Source organism: Prionailurus bengalensis, chromosome B3 (genome assembly GCF_016509475.1).
Source record: "Prionailurus bengalensis isolate Pbe53 chromosome B3, Fcat_Pben_1.1_paternal_pri, whole genome shotgun sequence".
In the NCBI taxonomy this organism is placed as follows: Eukaryota; Metazoa; Chordata; class Mammalia; order Carnivora; family Felidae; genus Prionailurus; species Prionailurus bengalensis.
This window is the reverse complement of record NC_057355.1, coordinates 108,593,837-108,613,115: the sequence shown is the minus strand read 5'-3', so window position 1 is coordinate 108,613,115 and position 19,279 is coordinate 108,593,837. Positions and strand designations below refer to the sequence as shown.

The 19,279-nt window shown below is 41.8% G+C and overlaps 1 protein-coding gene across 1 annotated transcript; it reads left to right on the top strand.

The window, feature by feature from the left end:
- The first annotated feature begins 208 nt into the window (after positions 1–208).
- On the top strand, positions 209–3,338 carry TMEM30B (transmembrane protein 30B). The gene has a single exon (XM_043556304.1). It carries the CDS (start codon positions 791–793, stop codon positions 1,850–1,852), a length of 1,062 nt encoding a protein of 353 aa, XP_043412239.1. The 5' UTR covers positions 209–790; the 3' UTR covers positions 1,853–3,338.
- Positions 3,339–19,279: the final 15,941 nt, after the last annotated feature.

The window sequence follows — 19,279 nt, the reverse complement described above, 5'->3', positions numbered from 1 at the left end:
TCGGAGCCTGGACCCAGTTTCCGATTCTGTGTCTCCCTCTCTCTCTGCCCCTCCCCCGTTCATGCTCTGTCTCTCTCTGTCCCAAAAATAAATAAACGTTGAAAAAAAAAAAAAGTTGACTGAAAGGGGGTCCATACGTTAACCTACAAAGACAAGAGGGTCTAGAGTCACACACACACACACACACACACACACACACCATCTTCACAGATAAAAGAGGATTGATAACCTGAAATCTTCAAGTCTCAAGGAGCCACGATGCAATCTCTCAGTGGACTTTGTGCTGAAGGCTGCAGCTCCGATGATCTCGGGGGGGAAAAACTGGCCTAGTCACTTGGAAGGCGGAAGCGAAGGTGGTACCTGAGCCAGGTAGGAGCCGCCGAGAGGCAGCCTGGGGCCGCCACTCACGTCGGCGAGGAGGAGCTGGCGGCCGGACCCACCCAGATGGAGAGGAAACCCGAGCCGAGGACCCGCCAGGTGTGGAGACCAACGCCCGCACGGCTCACCTCCGAAGAGGCGGGGCGCGCGGCTGCCGATTACCGGCAGGGGCGGAACCGGCCGGGATCACCTGGGCCCAGGCGGAACTGAGGGGTCGGGTCACCGCACGAAGAACACCGAGACTCACCTGTGCGGGACCGGAGGCGGGGCCGGCCCCCACCCTCACCGAAGCCGGCGGAAACCTCGGCCGGGAGCGGCCCCCGGGCTCGCCCTGCGCGCTGGGGCGGCGCCCCCGCTGGCCACCTCCTAGCGGCACTCCGCCCGTCCGCGCGTCCGTCCCGGCGCGGCCGCCATGACCTGGAGCGCCACGGCCCCGGGCGCCCACCAGCCCGACAACACTGCGTTCACGCAGCAGCGCCTCCCCGCCTGGCAGCCGCTGCTGTCGGCCAGCATCGCGCTGCCGCTCTTCTTCTGCGCGGGCCTGGCCTTCATCGGCCTGGGCCTGGGCCTCTTCTACTCCTCCAATGGCATCAAGGAGCTCGAGTACGACTACACGGGCAACCCGGGCACCGGCAACTGCTCGGCGTGCGCCCTGGCCGACCAGGGCCGCGCACCGCCGCTTCGCTGCTCGTGCGCCTGGTACTTCTCGCTGCCCGAGCTCTTCCCGGGCCCCGTGTACCTCTACTACGAGCTGACCAATTTCTACCAAAATAACCGGCGCTACGGAGTGTCCCGCGACGACTCGCAGCTGAGCGGGCTGCCCAGCGCGCTGCGCCACCCGGCCAACGAGTGCGCCCCCTACCAGCGCAGCGCCACCGGCCTGCCCATCGCGCCCTGCGGCGCCATCGCCAACAGCCTCTTCAACGACACCTTCTCGCTGTGGCACCAGCGCCGGCCCGGCGAGCCCTACGTCGAGGTGCCGCTCGATCGCACCGGCATCGCCTGGTGGACCGACTGCCACGTCAAGTTCCGCAACCCGCCGCTGGTGAACGGCAGTCTGGCGCTGGCTTTCCACGGCACCGCGCCCCCGCCCAACTGGCACAGGCCGGTCTACGAGCTGAGCCCCGACCCGAACAACACCGGCTTCATCAACCAGGACTTCGTGGTGTGGATGCGCACGGCGGCGCTGCCCACGTTCCGCAAGCTGTACGCGCGCATCCGCCAGGGCAACTACTCGGCCGGGCTGCCGCGCGGCGCCTACCTCGTCAACATCACCTATAACTACCCGGTGCGAGCCTTCGGCGGCCACAAGCTCCTCGTCTTCAGCAACATCTCGTGGATGGGCGGCAAGAATCCCTTCCTGGGCATCGCCTACCTGGTCGTGGGCTCCCTGTGCATCCTCATGGGCTTTGTCATGCTGGTGGTCTACATTCGCTACCAGGACCAGAACGACGAGGAGGAGGACGAAGAATGATTCCGGCTACTTGCCAAACGAAACTCTGGCAGGCTTCGTAGGCTTCTCCCCCTCGATTCCAATCCCAATTCCAACCTCTCCTCACTTTTCCTCCTGTTGTGATGAGGGGACCAGAGGGAGGAATTATACCCACTTGCTGGGGTGTTTGGATGGCAGAATGAGACGATCTTAACAAATTCTCCCCATCTTCACGATTTCCCAAGTTGACCTGTTAGGTTCTTAAAGTCTTCGGCATCTGAGCATGGAAGGGACGGTGGAGATTCCTTGTTCAACTTCTATCTGATGAGAAGACTGAGACCTAGAGACGTTAAATAACTTATTCAAGGTCACGTAGCCACTCGTTGGCTCCTGACTCTGACTCTTTTATCACTACAACACAGTGGTTTTCTTGCGGGGAGGGGGGCTGGAGGAGAGAGTAAAGCCCTCAAATAACTTCCAGAGGTGTGGAGGGGTGGGAAAGAATATATTTGTGAAAAATGTAGACAGATTAGGAAGCACTATCCCCAGATGCTGACACACGCAGGAGTGCACCTCCTAAAGCTGTATTTTAACAAGCCTGTCTGGAGATCCCTCCTGTATTCCCTCAAATTCTGGAATCACTGCCCTGAACCAGGAAGCAAGTAGAATACTGGCTGTTTCCCTGTTTTCTCATGTGTCTGAGGTTGGGCCTGAAGCAGTCATGTGAGCTTTTCAGGTAGTCATTTGTTCCCAGGGGCTGTAACAATCATAATATTTCAAGTTTGGTCTACAATCCTGCTTTCAATATGGAAAACACTCCATAAGTTGTGGAATGAGTGAAAAATAACTTGCTATCTCTAGAAATCTGGCATAAAGATTTGCAAAACAGGGTTTGTATCAATTTATTTAATATTGGAGGGTTAAAGTGAAAAAAAAAAAAAAAACCCCAAACACTTTGCCAAGTACTGTGTAGAAACTTGAAAATGCCAGGTCACTTTGTATAGCTTGGAGTGAATGTTTTAAACTTAGAATCAGATAGATGGAAGGGGTCTTAGAGGGAAAATGATTTCCCTAAAGTCATACCTGTGTCTCCTGACTCCTGACTTGGTCCTCTTCATCATCTAAATTATTTTTTATGCTTAGAGAAAAAAAGTTTTCCTTCATGCGTATATTTTCCCTGGAGTCTAAGAAAAAAACTTTTTAATCTATGTTCTCAAGTGAAGCATGTTTGTTTGTAATAATGGTTTAAAGGAATGCTAAGGAATATAGTCCTATATGTTATCTAGAATCTTAAGAATTATTTGAAACTTCAAGATAATTTTAAAGTCTGACTACTCTAAAATTATCCTAATGTATAGAAAGTTATTCTAAGCTATAGATTTAAAAAAAAAAAACACCTTCTTTTTATGGCAAAACAAAAACTCCTTAGTGATATCCTCTTAACCAGTTTATTTCCTGAAAGTAAACGATTATTTGGTATTCTGTCAAAATCGTCCAGTGCCTGCTCTTTATTAAAGCTACTTTCCAGGGGCGCCTGGGTGGCGCAGTCGGTTAAGCGTCCGACTTCAGCCAGGTCACGATCTCGCGGTCCATGAGTTCCAGCCCCGCGTGGGCTCTGGGCTGATGGCTCAGAGCCTGGAGCCTGTTTCCAATTCTGTTTCCAGTTCTGTCCCCGTTCATCCTCTGTCTCTCTCTGTCCCAAAAATAAATAAACGTTGAAAAAAAAATTTAAAAGCTACTTTCCAGTTACTACCGTTTTTGCTCATGCCTGTAAGGTATTATGAGACTTTGATGTATTTTTTTAAGTAGCCAAAGACTATTGAATTGTATTGAATTATTTACATTAATTTTATTATACTCTATTCTAGTTCTTTGAAAATTAATAATTGATGGACAGCATGCATTTCACTGACCTCTGTCTCAGACCTTCTGGAACAGTCGTGATTTAATATTCTGTCCCACTATTTTACGTAAACCAAAAAATATTTTAGCAATTCTCGTGTGTTGGCTTCCCAGTCCCAGAATGTGACACAATTTTATTGTCAGATTGCATATTGCGATTTTAGACTATGAAAATAGGATCATTATATGTATATAAGATAATTTTTATTTATTATGAATGTTGGATCAAGCAGCTTACTAGCCTAGCTTTCTTTATGTTGGGTAAGAGAATTTACTATTTTCTTACTATGTGGTCGAGAGCAACCATGTGTTTTGCTATCATTTTAACAATATTCAGTCCATTGCTCTAAATTGTTTAATGAGACCACAAAACTTAAGGGGTTCTGATTAAATCAATGAATGTGGTTCCAGGCCCTATTCTCTGGATTTTTGAAAGAGAAGAAAGGTTATGTTTGTCTTACCTTTGTTATCACATTTGCTTAATTCTTTTGAACTATGGTCTTAAAGGCACAAACAGTACCAACCACTTTGTTCATGTGTTATTAGCAGGTTTTTATTGCAGCAAGAAAATCATCTTTCAAAATAAGGCTCAGAGTAAATGCAGTCTTTCAGTGTTAACTTCCTAAAACAGAATTTGAACTTATGTGAACATCAACATGTAATACGAATTAGATGATCTTCAACTATTACTTAAATTTGGTAAAATGTGGTCAATGTAAAAAATAATATGAAATTTTATTAAAGAATATGATTGTAGTAGTCTTCTCCATTTCTGCATTTTACCCAAATTCTAAATTGCAATTATTTATTGGGTGGGTATTTTGGACTCCAAAGCCTCAAAAAATGTCCAGAACAAAAATGTGAAACATTCTCCTGTGATGATCTGTGTGCTGTAGCATTTTGTTTGGTATTTCAGGGTTCCAGCTGTGCTTGAATTTTCATGTTGTCTAGTAAATGCCCCTAGCTAGGGCTGTGTCTTCTGGAATGAGACAGAAAAGAGTGAGCCCCAACAACTGGACTGGAAATGTGCTTTGATCTGCCTTGTAAATTAAACCACAAACCAAAGAGAAACAAAGACAGTAGGTGGGAACTCCCAAAACAATAATATAACAAGAAAGACTCCAGGTATCTCCAGAATCAGGTCAGCTAAACAATTTACTGACTATGCGTTCATTAAAAGTCAGAGACAGAATAATAGCCTGGGATTTCTGTTAGTAACTAACACCTCTTCACAACGTATAAACACAACACTTTCTTCCTCTCTTTAAATCTGTTGTCTCTTCCTGTCATTTAAGATCTCAACAATCTTAAGTTCTCAAAGAGAGTTATTGGTAGAACTTCAAGGTAATCAACTCCTTATCTTATATGTGCTTGGATATAAGTCATCACTGACTGTAATAATAGTAAATTCCCTCTTTATTTTTATCAGGCTTTTTTTTTCTCTAGCTAAAACATAGCTGATTTTAGATGACAAATTTTTAAAAATTTTTGACTTCAATTTTTTCCCCAGAAGAATTTCTCTCAATTCCCGTCCTACAAAAACAGAGTTATCTTTTTTTAATTTTTTTAAATATCTACTTATTTTTGAGACAGAGACAGAGCGTGAGTGGGGGAGGGGCAGAGAGAGAGGGAGACACAGAATCCGAAACAGGCTTCAGGATCTGAGCTGTTAGCACGGAGCCCAATGCAGGGCTCCAACTCTGGAACAGCAAGATCATAACCTGAGCTGAAGTTGGAGCTTAACCGACTGAGCCACAAACAGAGTCATTTTTCAAGTGTCATTAAGAAGGCCTTAACGAATCTCACTGAAATACGTTCCTGAAGATAACTTACATGACAGCAGCACTCTGTGTAAAGAACTTGCAAAAATTGCCGGCATCATTGACTTTATGCATATAGCCACCCCCCATCATTGCCCTGACAAGAATAACAACATGTATTCAAGAAATAAAACACTTCCCCACTGGCTTGCCACCTGGCATTATGATTGCCACCGTGTAGATTAAGTCACTGCAGCATGTTGCATTCCTTATGGCATGTGCTTGGCTGAGCAACTCACCAGGACAGAGAAAAATCTTGGAGGTGATGAAACCCAGCAGAGACTCTTTGCGGGTGCAGAGAGATAGGAGAGGGGGGATAAAAGGGAAAGATGAGGTTTAGAGCATGAGACATTTTTCTGAACTGGCAAAGTGTCCAGGAGATAGGGAGGGGGGTTGGCAGCCAAAGGAGCCCATCCCAGAGGGCAGAACTTGCCAGCGGGCTCATTGATGACGAGGCCTTTAAGAAATTCAGTAAGCAATGGCTCACCTCCTTCTGAACCCCTCAGCTTGTCTTTTTGATCAGTTTGAGTGTGATTTATCTTTTTCCTTAGAAGCGAAAGGTATTACTGTCAAGAACCTTTGTTAATAGCCTTGCCCTCTATATTGAGCTCGTAACCAAGTTCCCATTAGAGTGGCTGAAACTTTACATTACTGATGAAAACTGTAAATGATGTGTCATTAATAATGATACTTTGTTCTTCTAAAAGGCCTTTGTTCTAAAAATTCAAGGTGCTTAACACTATGTGGTCTCATTAATCTTACCCATCAAAATGCATGAGCTTTTAGAAAGTCATCAGGAGTGATGAGGAAGAAATACATTCCTTTCTCATATTCCTTGCTATTTTGCTCAGTTGTGTTGTTTTTTTTCCTCCAGAACTCTCTAATAGTGAGTAGTGTTCTCAAAAGCATAACTTCTGGATGTGGCAGTGATCGTCATTTAAATGGACCACTTGAGTATTTTCCAAGGGAGACTTAATTCTTACTCTGATTTTAATAGGTAAAAGACATTTCCCATTTGTGTCAAAGAATCCAAAATGGGAAAGGCAACATTCCTATTCATAGTGATAGAATGTACAATACGTTTTACTCTTTTCCCAAAAGACTTTAGGAGTTAAGACTTATGTTACATTAACAGAATTTGCAAATAACTGAATTATGGTGTTTCTCAAATTTTACTTGAGGGGCAAATTAGCTTGCACACTCACTTTCAAAAATCTTCAATAACAATATCGAATCTCACATACATGAATGGTATCCTGCCTTCTCACCAAACTCACATTTCCAAGTGCCTATGGAACACACCTAAATGGCTTACAGGTAGTGTAAATTCCATGGTCAGCACTAACTCATTGGCCTCTTTGCCAAGCCCATTCTTCCAAAACCAGTCCTGGTTGTGGGAAAGGACTCTCTCTCTCTCTCTCTCACCCAAACCAAAAATCTGAACTGCTTCCTTGACTATTCCCTGTTTCCTTTTACATCCAAATGGTTATCAGATCCTGTTGCTTCTATATCCCCAATGCACTTTCAATCAGGTCTCTCTTTGTCACCACTCTGGCCCAGGTCTTTGTTATTTCTCATCTGGAAGTTGGAGGAGCCTGCTAATTGGGATCCAGTTTATTCTCCACATCCCAGCCACAACGAGCTAGCCAAAACATAAATCTCATCCCGTTCCCCTTGGCTCAAAATCTCTCCTGTCTATGCACAGCCGAAAGGAGGAAGTCTAAATTCCTTAGCAGGGTCTACAAGGCCTCCAGAGTTGGCCTCATTCTAAATCTTGATCCCCTTTTCTTCAAGGCCCCACCAAATTCCAGCCATATTGAATGATTTGAAGAGGTCTGTACCCAACAAACCCTCATGTCTTTGCCCATGCCGGTCTGGCTTGTCCACATGACACCCAAACCTCCCCACTCATCCTCAAGACTATACTGGGTCCTCCGTCCTCTGTGAAGTCCTCCGCGAGTCCCTCTTGCCTCCTCTCCTCCCTGTCCCCAACCTAGACTTCCCTCTGTGCTTATTCCTCTCTCAGAGCACTTACTGTGTTACATAGAAATTGCTTATTTGCTTATCTATTTCTATATCCCGACTGTTAGCTCTTTGATGGCTGAGACTTTTTTTCTCATTTATCTCTACTATTGCCAGTGCCAAGTTGAGTGACCAGCACATGGTGGGTCTTCAAATATTTGTTGAACGATTATTAGGAATCCAGTGATTCCATTATGTTACTACCACTGCACGTATTATTTCCTACCATACAGTTGAATACATAGGAAATAAGTGAGGAAACAAATGAGATGTGGAGAATGACACCCTCAACGTTTGAACATTTCAAGTAAGGAGTGCTGGGGATGCTCATATATTCTTAACAGCATGAACACGCTACGCTTAGGGTTCCCATTTGGATAACTTAAATGTGCAATCAGGTCTTCCTCCATAAACTAATTTGCAGAAATGAATAGCAGATGGGTCACCTTAGTCCATTGATAGCAGGGACAGTTACTTCATACTCAAAGGGGATCAATGTCTTTCCTATTAAGTTGCAGTAAGTTAATGGAATGTTTACATTTTTGTGGTGCTTCTTTATGGAGCAGAATGTTTTCCTTACCGTAGTAGTCTATAATAAAATGTAAATGCACCCTGCTTTCCTCTGCCAGGTAATTACCCCAGAATCCATTTAAGTAAAAATAGCATTTGTAGAGAAATATCCAGAAAGGAAAGCAAAAATAAATGGAATAGTAGTTGTCCCATTTGCCGGCTGATGTTTGGTTTATAACGTTTGGCACATCTTGATATCTACATAATAGTAGTTTTAAAACCATAAATAATATTTTACAGAGGTCACACCATAGTTATTTAAGTTCAGGGGTTTATTTCCCTGAGCACTAAGTAGCTATGAATGAATTATGTTTAGTCTGATCTGCCACAGAAGGGCCATAAACCTCCAAGTCATAGCAAACCGTGGAATATTACTTCAATACGTCAGGAAAATTGTACATGTAAAAGAATAATGCATGATAAGGGAAAGGTATTTTTTTTAAGTAATATATGTTACTGGGCAGGAGCTATAAAATTTTGTTATTATAAACTTTCCTCTGATTCTGGAAAACAAGTTAAGGGACAGCTTGGCGTTGGCAGCCCTAAGCTGACGAAACAGGCGGTGGAACCAGAGGGAGGGCCTAGGAAGGCGAGTTTGGCCCTGAATCAGGAATACTTTCTCCTCCTCAGCACCCCATACCTCAGAAAGATGAAAACAAAGAAAGTCTGCAAGAGCACAGAGATGGTGCTACAAACTTCTCTTTACTATTGGTGTTCTCCGACACCAGGCAACGGCTTTCACAGACACTCAGAGGCTAGAGAGAGTTTTTAGCATTGAGGAGCAATTCGCTCTTAAAATTGAGGCTAGTTAAAATGCTGAAATGAAATTGTTAAGCACTTTTCGTGTGCCAGACGACATGCTCAGCAATTTCACTAGGTTTTCTCATTTAATTTTTACAACGACCTCGATTACCCCCATTTGCAAATGTAGAGACGGAATTTTGGAAAAATAAACTAATTCAAGTCTAACATAGTCTGGTGGGAGAGAGCCAGGAGTCTAGCCGAGCCAGTGTGACTTCAGAAGCTCCATAGCTATTCAAAGTCAATAGGGATGCAATCCTATGAGATAGATACTATTATCATCCGCATGTCACTGATGAGAGAGCTGAGGCTCAGAGGGGTTAAGTAACTAGCCTAAGGCAGCACAGTTAGTCATGAAGAGCCAGCTCATCAGACCAAGAGGTTATATACCAAGGAGCTCAACATCCAACCTCTATTTTTCTTTTAGTTTCTAATAAGGATTAATTATGAATATTAAAACTAATCTTACAAAGAAACAAAAATAGTCAAGAAACCCCTGAAAAGGAAGAACGGGGGGGAGGGGGAGAGTGAAGAAATGAAGACTTACTATAAAGCTTCAGGAATTTAGACAGGGTGATTTTATTTTATTTTTAATGTTTATTTATTTATTTTAAGAGAGAGAAAGAGAGCACAAGTGGGGAGGGGCAGAAAGAGAAGGAGACTGAGAATCCCAAGCAGGCCCTATCTACACTATCAGCTCAGAACCTAATGCAGGGCTCAAACTCACGAACTGCGAGATCATGACCTGCGCCAAAACCAAGAGTCCATCGCTTAACCGACTGAACCACCCAGGCGCCCCTACACAGGGTGATTTTAGTGCAGGGACAGACAACTAGATCAACAGAACAGAGTAGAGAGAGTTTCAGACAATGAAGAAAAGCATGGAAATGATGATAATCTAGAAGGGGACTTACCCCTAAGAGAGAAGAAAGCAAATGGAAGCAGGGAGGGGCAAAGAGGGGCATCAAAGGTACTGGTAATATTGTTTTCCTTAAACTTGGAGGTTGGATACCTGGCGTCCATTTTGCTATTATTTCTGAAATTGTGCACGTAATATGGTATGGAAAAAATAATAACAGCCTGGGCAAATGCTCCTGTGCTGATGAAAAGCTGTACAGGGGTTCTAAGACTACACTTTTCGTGACACCTTTAGACTCTCTGTGGTGTTTCCAGTGCTTCTATAGACTCAAGCAATGCACAGAATTAGAAGAAGTTATTCTTAGGAATTTGTTACCTCATTAAGGAAATTGGAAAAAAAATTGTTGAATGTAACATTTTCTTTAAATTGAATAATAAAAATGACGTGAGATGGACTGCTGCCCAAAGCCCTCTGTTTTAATTGAAAGTTCAAAGGAACAGAGGTGCCCCTGCTGGTCAGTCCCTGGGAACCTGGTGGGTCTGACATTCTCGGTTTGTCCAAATACTGTATGAAAGAAGCAAAGCTCTGGGCAGTGACATGGGGAGAATTAGAAGATGCCCCTACAGGAGCCAAATCTGCCCATCTTCTCACTCTCGTTCATCAGAACAGAAAACAGGAGGAAATGGAATAATCTAACCTAATCTAATGCAGATATCATGGGCAGGGAATGCGTTGCATTTTAACCATAGTTCCTCAAATTTGTTGCCCAAAGTGCACTCAAGCAGGCAAGCAGTGGGGCTCAAGTCCCAGGCCCTTTGCATGTCATAAAGCCTCACATTTTTCCTGTGTTGCATCCCCTGGGCTGGAGGACATTCCACAGAACCGGGAAGGGGAGGTTTCATCTCTGCCACCTTCAACTCGTCGTGGCCTGCTGACCCTGCCAGGGACTGTGACCAGAGCCTGATTCCAGAGACACAGAACGCGGTGTAAGGTTTCTCAGGTGGATGCCTGTCCAAATGGGCATGGGAATCCCGCTTCTAAAGGTGTGCACTACTGCCCTCTGCTGGAAAGAAACAGAATCACCAGCATTTAATTGCCTCCGGGCCTAACCCAAGTGGGAAGGGAAAAAAATGTTTTATGTGATATATATGCTCATGTGAAATATTTGCTTCAAAAATTAAAGTTCCTGAGATTAAATTACATACAAACACTCTTAAATTGCATAATAATTCCATGAGTTTTAATGCATTCCAATTAATTAATCGAAAATGAAACGGGCATGTTTAACTTGTATTCAAATATTATAGAATATTCTCTTCAAATATAATTCTAGTGGTTACTACCAATTTAAATTTTTGTCTCTTAAAACATCTGTGTTTATTTAGAGCTATGTCATAGAGGAAAGATCTTGATGCTAATGTTGGAAAAATATATGTCATCTATTTTGTTGAAAGCTTAGGCACAAAAAATGAAAAAGACTGTTACTATTCTTTTTTTCACCAAATAACTTTCCCAATAGGCATAAATATGTCATTTTATATTAGAAATTGTGTTGTGTTTTTTTTTTTTTAACGAAGGGCTGGTAAATATTGCCAGTCACCTTTCCCAGGAACTATATGAAATTGCCTCACAGGCTTGTCAATAACCACGTCTTTCAAGAAGAAAGCTTCTAGAGTCTCTCTAAAAGCAAAATAAATATCCTCACTTAGGATCCTATGCATTGGTGACACTGAGACAGTAATTCAGGTGTGGATGATTTTAAACTTGGCATACTTTCCTGAGATTGATACTGAACCTCAGAAATAGAAATATTTACGAAGTGTTTTGAAATTTTGTGTATGTGAGTCTCACACCGTGCTTTGATGCCGACATATACCGTATTTCTTACCTCATAAGATACACCTGCCCTCCCATACACACACATTTTAACACCTCTAAAATAAGAACGTGTCTCAAGGGCCAGGCTCCTCACTATCAAGTGGCAACTTAAACTTATCCATTGTGCCACTTAAACTCACTGTCAGCCAGACAACAGTCATGATGTAGTTGTCTTTGGGCTGCAGTGTTGTATTTTGGGACAAAACACTGCATTGTGTACACCTTTGATGATTCTGTCTCCAGAGGCATTTGGAAGAGTTGGACTGTGAACGTGAAGAAGTTTGGGGAGAACTTTAGTCAATTTATTTTACATATATTTTCCTTTTTTATGTTTGCACAAGTGTGATATGTAATAAAAAAAAACCTGCCTAAAGAAATATAAAAGAACCTTTTTTAATAAGGATAAAATACAAAAATTTAGATGTAAGGAATTATTAGGTCCTATTCTATTGGCAGCATTTTTTTTTCTTAGCGGTACAGAAAATAATGGTACATTTTATGATTGATGGCATCTTAAATCCAATGAATTGCACAGTATAATAACAGGGCAGTGGAAAGAATGCTTCTGAATTTGAAACCAGATGACACGAGATGACATTAACTGCAAAGGCATATTCACTCAATTTCCACCACTTGCACCATCGATCAATTTGGAGAAGGAAATGGAATTTTAAAAATTCTCTCACTCCTCTGATGTACCCAGATATTAGTAGAATAAAACAATGTGCCAGCTGCCAGCTGAGATCAGTCCCTCAGCCTTCAGCATCCCACTGTAATTATTGGATACAGGCCAACCAACCTTCTAGACCACAAAGAGGGTAGGTGAAGGTCTCTGAGATCAAAGCCAACACGTAGCTCATCTGAAGCCCTTGCAATATACCTCACTGGAAGATGCACAGGGGGATAGAGTGTCAGAAGAGTGAGAATACTGAAGTGTCTTGCTCAGTCCCCGAGGTCTCCTTTGGACCAGGAAGCTTTGCCGGATAGACATACATCACGGCTCTGTATATTACATCTCTCTGTGCTCTTTCAGTATGAGTTGTATGTGATTGTGTGAACTTGATGACCAAATATAAATCAGAGTTATTTCTGTTGACAGGAAATAAAGTTAGACCATCAGACATACTCAGAGCCAATATCTGCTTTCATGTTTTCCAAAGTTATAGGGAAAAGATGTCTTCTATTATTGTGACTGTCTTGTCAGAGCTCAGACTGAGCCAATTCCATTCTCTCTCAGTTCTTTTCTTGGCCAAGAATAGAAACTATACTGTGATAAAACATCGCCAAGGGAGAGTTGCAAATAAAAGCCTCCCAGTCAATTTAGACTCAGCCTGGTTAAAGGTTCACTACAACTCCACCCTCTGCCACCCTGCCTAAGGAATCAGGTTTTAGTGGTTTTTTTTTTTCTTCAAAAGTTGTGTTTCTTATTCCCCACCACCCACCCCTATCTCCTCACCTCTTTTCCTAGACTCCATTTCAGAAAAATTCATAATACCAGACTTTTTTAACGTACATGGACTCTTGTGTCAATTTTGGGGGTCTTTGGTAGTACCAAATGTACACAAATATGGAGAATGGCAAGTTTACCAATAACTCAGGCACATAAAGTCTTTTCCAAAAAAAAATAATATTCTGGCCCTTCAGAAGATACCTCTATCCATCTTCGCTCTGGTTCCCTGTTTCAGTGCTGAGTAACACCACTGGCTCAAGACTCTTGTAGACAATTCTTCTGATAGTGTTTCCCCACAATGAGCTCTACCTTTTCTGTACCCCAAAAAGTTCCTTCAGTTTGAAAACTTTCTCAACTGCTTGCTTTATGAAGCATCAGGGTCTCTTTGGCATTGTATACATTCTGGATCTATAATTTTTCTAAAAGCCTTGGTCGTCTTTTAAACTCATCCCCCATCCTGGAGCACTTCCTTTTTCAAATTCTTAGGGCTCTCATCTTGGAGCTCTCTCCTGATACCTGTTCTGCAACCTAGTCTCATCACAAACAAGCATTAGCACAGAACAGTGATGTAGCAACATTTCAGTTTTGTGTTTTCAAACCCAGCCAAAAATTATTCTAAATTGACAGATGATTTGGAGTAGGGAAGTATTAAAGGTGTTTTGAATGGCAGAGTGGTGACACAGACAGTCACTGCTTTGGGAGGTGGAGGGCGTCCATATGGTACATTTCTGTCACTACATGTGACTGAAATAAGTTATTTAATATTTTGTACCTCCTCCTCTGTGGAATAAGGCTGTTGGACCAAGTCATTGGATTCCTTCCAGTGGTAGAATTTTCACCTTGGGATTTAGTTGGAAATTTGTGTAGTGGACTGGACATAAGACTGATTTTTTTGTTTTAGTGTCAAAGGGCAAACATTTCCCTGAAACGTCTTCCGTAGATTATTTCTATTTTCATGCGATGCTATATGTTGTTGTTTTGCTGCAAAGCCCATGGTCAAACAAGTTAAAATAAGACTTCTTTCCTGTAGGATTTCTAGAGCCTTTAGCATGCTAATATTCTTATGAAGCTCCAGAAAGTTTATATGTGTTGCAAAACTACGCAAACATATTTGAACACCTACCTTTTTTGTTGTTCTAACACCAAGTATCATCTTGCAGACATGGGGTTCCACATAAGGCATCTGGGAGAACGGTGTCCCAGTGATGGTTTCTGGAGGAGAAACACAATTGTCAGAATTGCAAGAGTTCATAACAGAGAAGAGTTCTCTTATTTCCTGCTGAAAATCTTTAGAAGATCTTATTGAGGTTTATTTGGGATTTGGTTCCTTCCAAGGTCAACTTGTCACCTTCCTTTCAAAACAAAATCATGATATGCTTATTTAGTTGGGGAGAAGGGGCACTTGGTGTCTTGGAGATCTTAACCCTCTTCCTCCTCCACTCCCAGTCCAGCCACCCTCCTTCGTTCCTCTTTATTCTCACTAACCACACGGATTCCTCTAAAATGCAAACGGAGCTTGCATCATCGGAATAGTTCAAATCTAAGGAATCCAAGCCTCTATGTTTCACTGCCAACTACTCTTCCAAAAAGTTCACTGATCTTTGAAATCAGCTAGCCCCTAAACCCTCCGAAGGGGGTCAAGAGAGTTAAAAGATTCCAGATGAGGCCAGAGCAGTCTCCCTAGTTTCTTCCACCGCTGTTGCTCGTTCAGGTGTGACCTGTACAGGTCACTAAATCTCTATGTGCTTTCAACTCCCCATTTATAAAATTTGGCCAATGCGTATTGATTTCTAAGATGTTTAGAGATACTTGAATTAAAGTCACTACAAAGAACAAATTCTGTACCTGATTTTTCTGTTATTACCAGTGGTGGCCATAGGCACAACTCCACAGCAGGAAAGCAGCAATGTACGAGAAATTGCAGAAATTGGCCAAATTGGGCTTTCTTAGCTCTGGAGCCCCTGCTACCCTATTAAATCTGCACATTCACATTGGACAACATCTAGTTTATAAAGGCAAATATTTAATTAGTGGGACCGTAGGACTGGCAATGCTACTTCTAACACATGTAACAAGATACTCTAAGCTTGAGAAGTAAACCCTGTAAACTTAAATTACTGCAAAATTATAAAGTTTAACATAAAAATGGAAAAAATCTTTAAATAGCTGTTTTGTGCAGCGTTCTTAACAGACAAGACTGCCTCACAATGGGACCGTGTAACAGCTAGCAGCAGGCACTCCAGGAAGATAAAATAAACTGGCTTTATGGACCTGAGGAATTGATTTTTAATGAGATTCTGCTTGGCTGTAATGGCATCCTGAGAGAGTGATCCAGTTTCCATGGCCTCTGGTACACAGTTATAAGGTGCGGAGCAAGGACTTGGTTAAACAATGCCCATGCATTTGCCCTTTTAGTATATGAGATTACATGAAATAAGGATTTTGTTCTAAGACACACTCCAGAAAGTGCACGGGCATGTGTATGCATATGTGCACACACACGTGTTGTTATACCCTTAGATGCTTTGCTAAGACGTTGTCTGCTTGTATATTCTGATGTTAAAGGACTAAAACTTTGAAGTTATAGGGATATGTTCATATTTCTCTACCAGAGTACAAGGACCTATCAACATAAGGTGGACCTGACTAATTCTTTCATATTCTATAACCCAGGTTTCCTGCTGGCATTATGTATAGATACATAAAAACAAATAAATACACACACACATACACCAGTGGATATAGAAAAGGATAGATATAGAGATATAATATAGATAATAGGCAATATAGGGGCGCCTGGGTGGCTCAGTCGGTTAAGCGGCCAACTTCGGCTCAGGTCACGATCTCACAGTCCGTGAGTTCGAGCCCCGCGTCGGGCTCTGTGCTGACAGCTCGGAGCCTGGAGCCTGTTTCAGATTCTGTGTCTCCCTCTCTCTCTGACCCTCCCCCGTTCATGCTCTGTCTCTCTCTGTCTCAAAAATAAATAAATGTTAAAAAAAAAATTAAAAAAAAAGATAATAGGCAATATAGAAGGGAAAAGGCAGCACAGCATATTAGTTAACATTTTCAGATTTGAATCTTGCTTCCACTACTTTCTAACTCTGTGCCCTTGGGCATGTTAATCAACTTCTCTGAGCCCCAACTTTATCTTCAACAAATGTGGATAATAACACCTGTTTTACAGGGTTGTAATAAATATTCAATGACACAAAGACACAAAACAATTAAAATGAATCTTAGCAACATAACATCAAGTGAAAAAAGTAAGTTCCAAAAGATTATGTATAGTATTTTTTTCATAAAGATAAGTGACATATAAGTCTATATGTTTAAGAATTCACATAGCATTGGGACATCTGGGTGGCTCAGTTGATTGAGCTTCTGACTTCAGCTAAAGTCATGATCTCACGGTTCAGTTCGTGAGCTGGAGCCCAGCTTCAGGTTGCTGCTGTCAGCGCACAGCCCGCTTCGGATCCTCTGTCCCCATCTCTCTCTGCCCCTCCCCTACTTACACTCTCTCTCTCTCTCTCAAAAATAAATAAACATCTAAAAAAAAAAAAAAGAATTCACATAGCACCAATAAAATTGCATGTCAAAAGAAAAGGAATGATAAACATGGGATTCAGGATGATGATGGCTTTGAGTGGGGGGAAGGTGGGAGAATGCTACTATTCTCCCCCACAGAGAGGGTTATACAGCTAGATAATAGGTTATAGTCAAGGTTCTAGTTTTTGTTTGGGTGGTGGGCTTGCAAGTACATATTATGAGTAAGAATAATTAGCTAACTAAATAAAACTAGCCACACCTCGACCAATGATAAGAATATACTATGTACCAAGAAACATGACTAATCGAGTTCTGTGCACTGGAAGGTCAAAGAAAAAGAGAAGATAAGTGAGCTAATGTGTAATAAAATGATTAGCATAGTGCTTGGTGTATAGTAAACACTCAAGAAAAGTTTAAGTAGTTGGCTAGATATTTCTTCGTATACCTGCAAACACTCTTATCATTAGGAAGATTCACTTTCCCAGTTTGATCAATTTCCCTTCATTTTCTCTACTTCCTGATTTCATCATTCACCTATTTTCTCCCATTGTATCGTTTCTATTTCCAAAATCCTTAGCTTTGTAATTTTTAAAAACCTTGAGGAATAATCTATATACAATACCAGGTACAGAGCTCAGGTGTTCAGCTTGTGTTTTGTTAATTGTATTCACAAACATAACCATTATTCAAAACAAGATGTAGATTATTTCTATTGCCCCAAGAAACTTCCTTTGTGACCCTTTCTCAATTACCCCCCTGCCAGAGGCAACCTCTTGTTGACTCCTGACTTCTATACCATTGTAAATTGGTTTTGCCCATTCATGGACTCAGTATGAATAAGTCATGCAATATGTACTTGTATCTAGCTTTTTTTGATGAACCTAATGTTTTTGAGATTCTCCATATTGTTGTGTATCCGTAGTGCATTTCTTTTCATTGCTGAGTAGTATTCTGTTGTATGAATATGCTATAATTCAATTATCTTTTCTCTTGTTGGTAGACATCTGGGTTGTTTCCACTTTGGAGTTATTATGAGTAATGCTGCTATGAACATGCTTGTATTATTGTTTTTGCAGACATATCTTCTTTTTTCTTTTGAGCAGTAAGAGTAGAATTGCTGAGTTGTAGAGTAGATGCCTGCTTATCTTCCTGAGAAACTACCAGTTTCCCAAAGTGGGAATTATTTGGAATTATTATTTGGAATTATTTGGAAATTATTCCAAATCCCTAAGTTTCCAACATCTAACTCCATGGAAGGGTGATTAAATAACCACATGGACAATGACCCATTTGTGTCAGGACAATGCCTTTTATCAACTCCAAAAGGATTCCCAGAACAGGAAAACAAAGAAAAAAAAAAGATGAATGTAAATGGTAACAGATTAAGTTAGACTTGGCTGATGGTAGAATGCACAAAATCAGAAGAGCAAGAAAGAGTTCCCTGCTGATTTAGACCATGAAACGAATCATTTTTAAGAATATAACTTAGGTGAAGTGTGAGCCTAAATCATAGGTTCCCCAGCCACGTGGATGCCCCTTTCTGTTCGTGGCTTCAACAGACAGAATGAATAATCTTTTAGGGGGGAAGGGGTGGGTGACCGATGGTAGGGACATTAATTGTCTTCCATTGGCTAGTTCCTTTGGCAGTAAAGAGAAAGGCCTGCCCTAGCCCCAAAGAACTTACATCTGTTTCTCATAGAGCTTAGCCACCCATGCTGTTTCAACCATCCTCTTCTGCTGGCCTGGCTACCGCTTTATTGATTTTTTTCCTTGCCCTTTTAAAAAGATAAAAGTTCCTAAAAGCTTTTTGCATGCAAATACATGTGTCTGTATGCATGTGTGTGTTGGTGACAGCAAGGGTTTGGTTAACAAACTAAGCAGCAGCTAGGTGAGCCGTGTGTGTGTGTGTGTGTGTGTGTGTATGTGTACCAATTACTCTGGGATTGTGCACCCCCAGTGGTGGAGCTGGCAGAAGCACAACAATTAGAATGTGTTGACAACAACTTAAAGATAATTAGTTGACAATGACTTGAGACCTCATTAACCCCTTTAACACCTCATGGTTTATGATTAAAATGAAATACTCAGAGATCATTTGAAGGGCATCTTGGCTTAACTACCAGCAGTTGTTTAAGTGCAGCTAGAATATTTGATATTTCAATGATACATCTTCCACTAGTTTGAAACCATCGACAATGATTATCCAAAAATGTTATCATTATTCTGTGGAAATCAGTGAACTAAGGATTTGTACTTTTCCTCAGAAACCTATTGTTTTGCTTCTTTCCCGAACAGTCTTCCACTCTCATCCAGCCTGTTTAACTAAGTGATGTTCAAATTTTATTTTTTAAGTCAACTCTTCCGTTCTCAGAAATTACATGGATTGATAAAGTTAACTGTGACTTTTACTGAAATCACTCCAGTTGGGAGTGTACTGCTTACAGAATTCCACAATGAGAATCCTCAGGGGTGTGTATGTTTGGATGAACCTACAATATTTCACAAATCTGCTAGTCTCAGGCTCCGCTAAGCGTAACAATAGTTTTTATTTTTCTTGATGGGTTCTCAATAAATGTTTAACCGATAGATGGACTGATGCAGAAATTCCAGTCTTCCAGAAT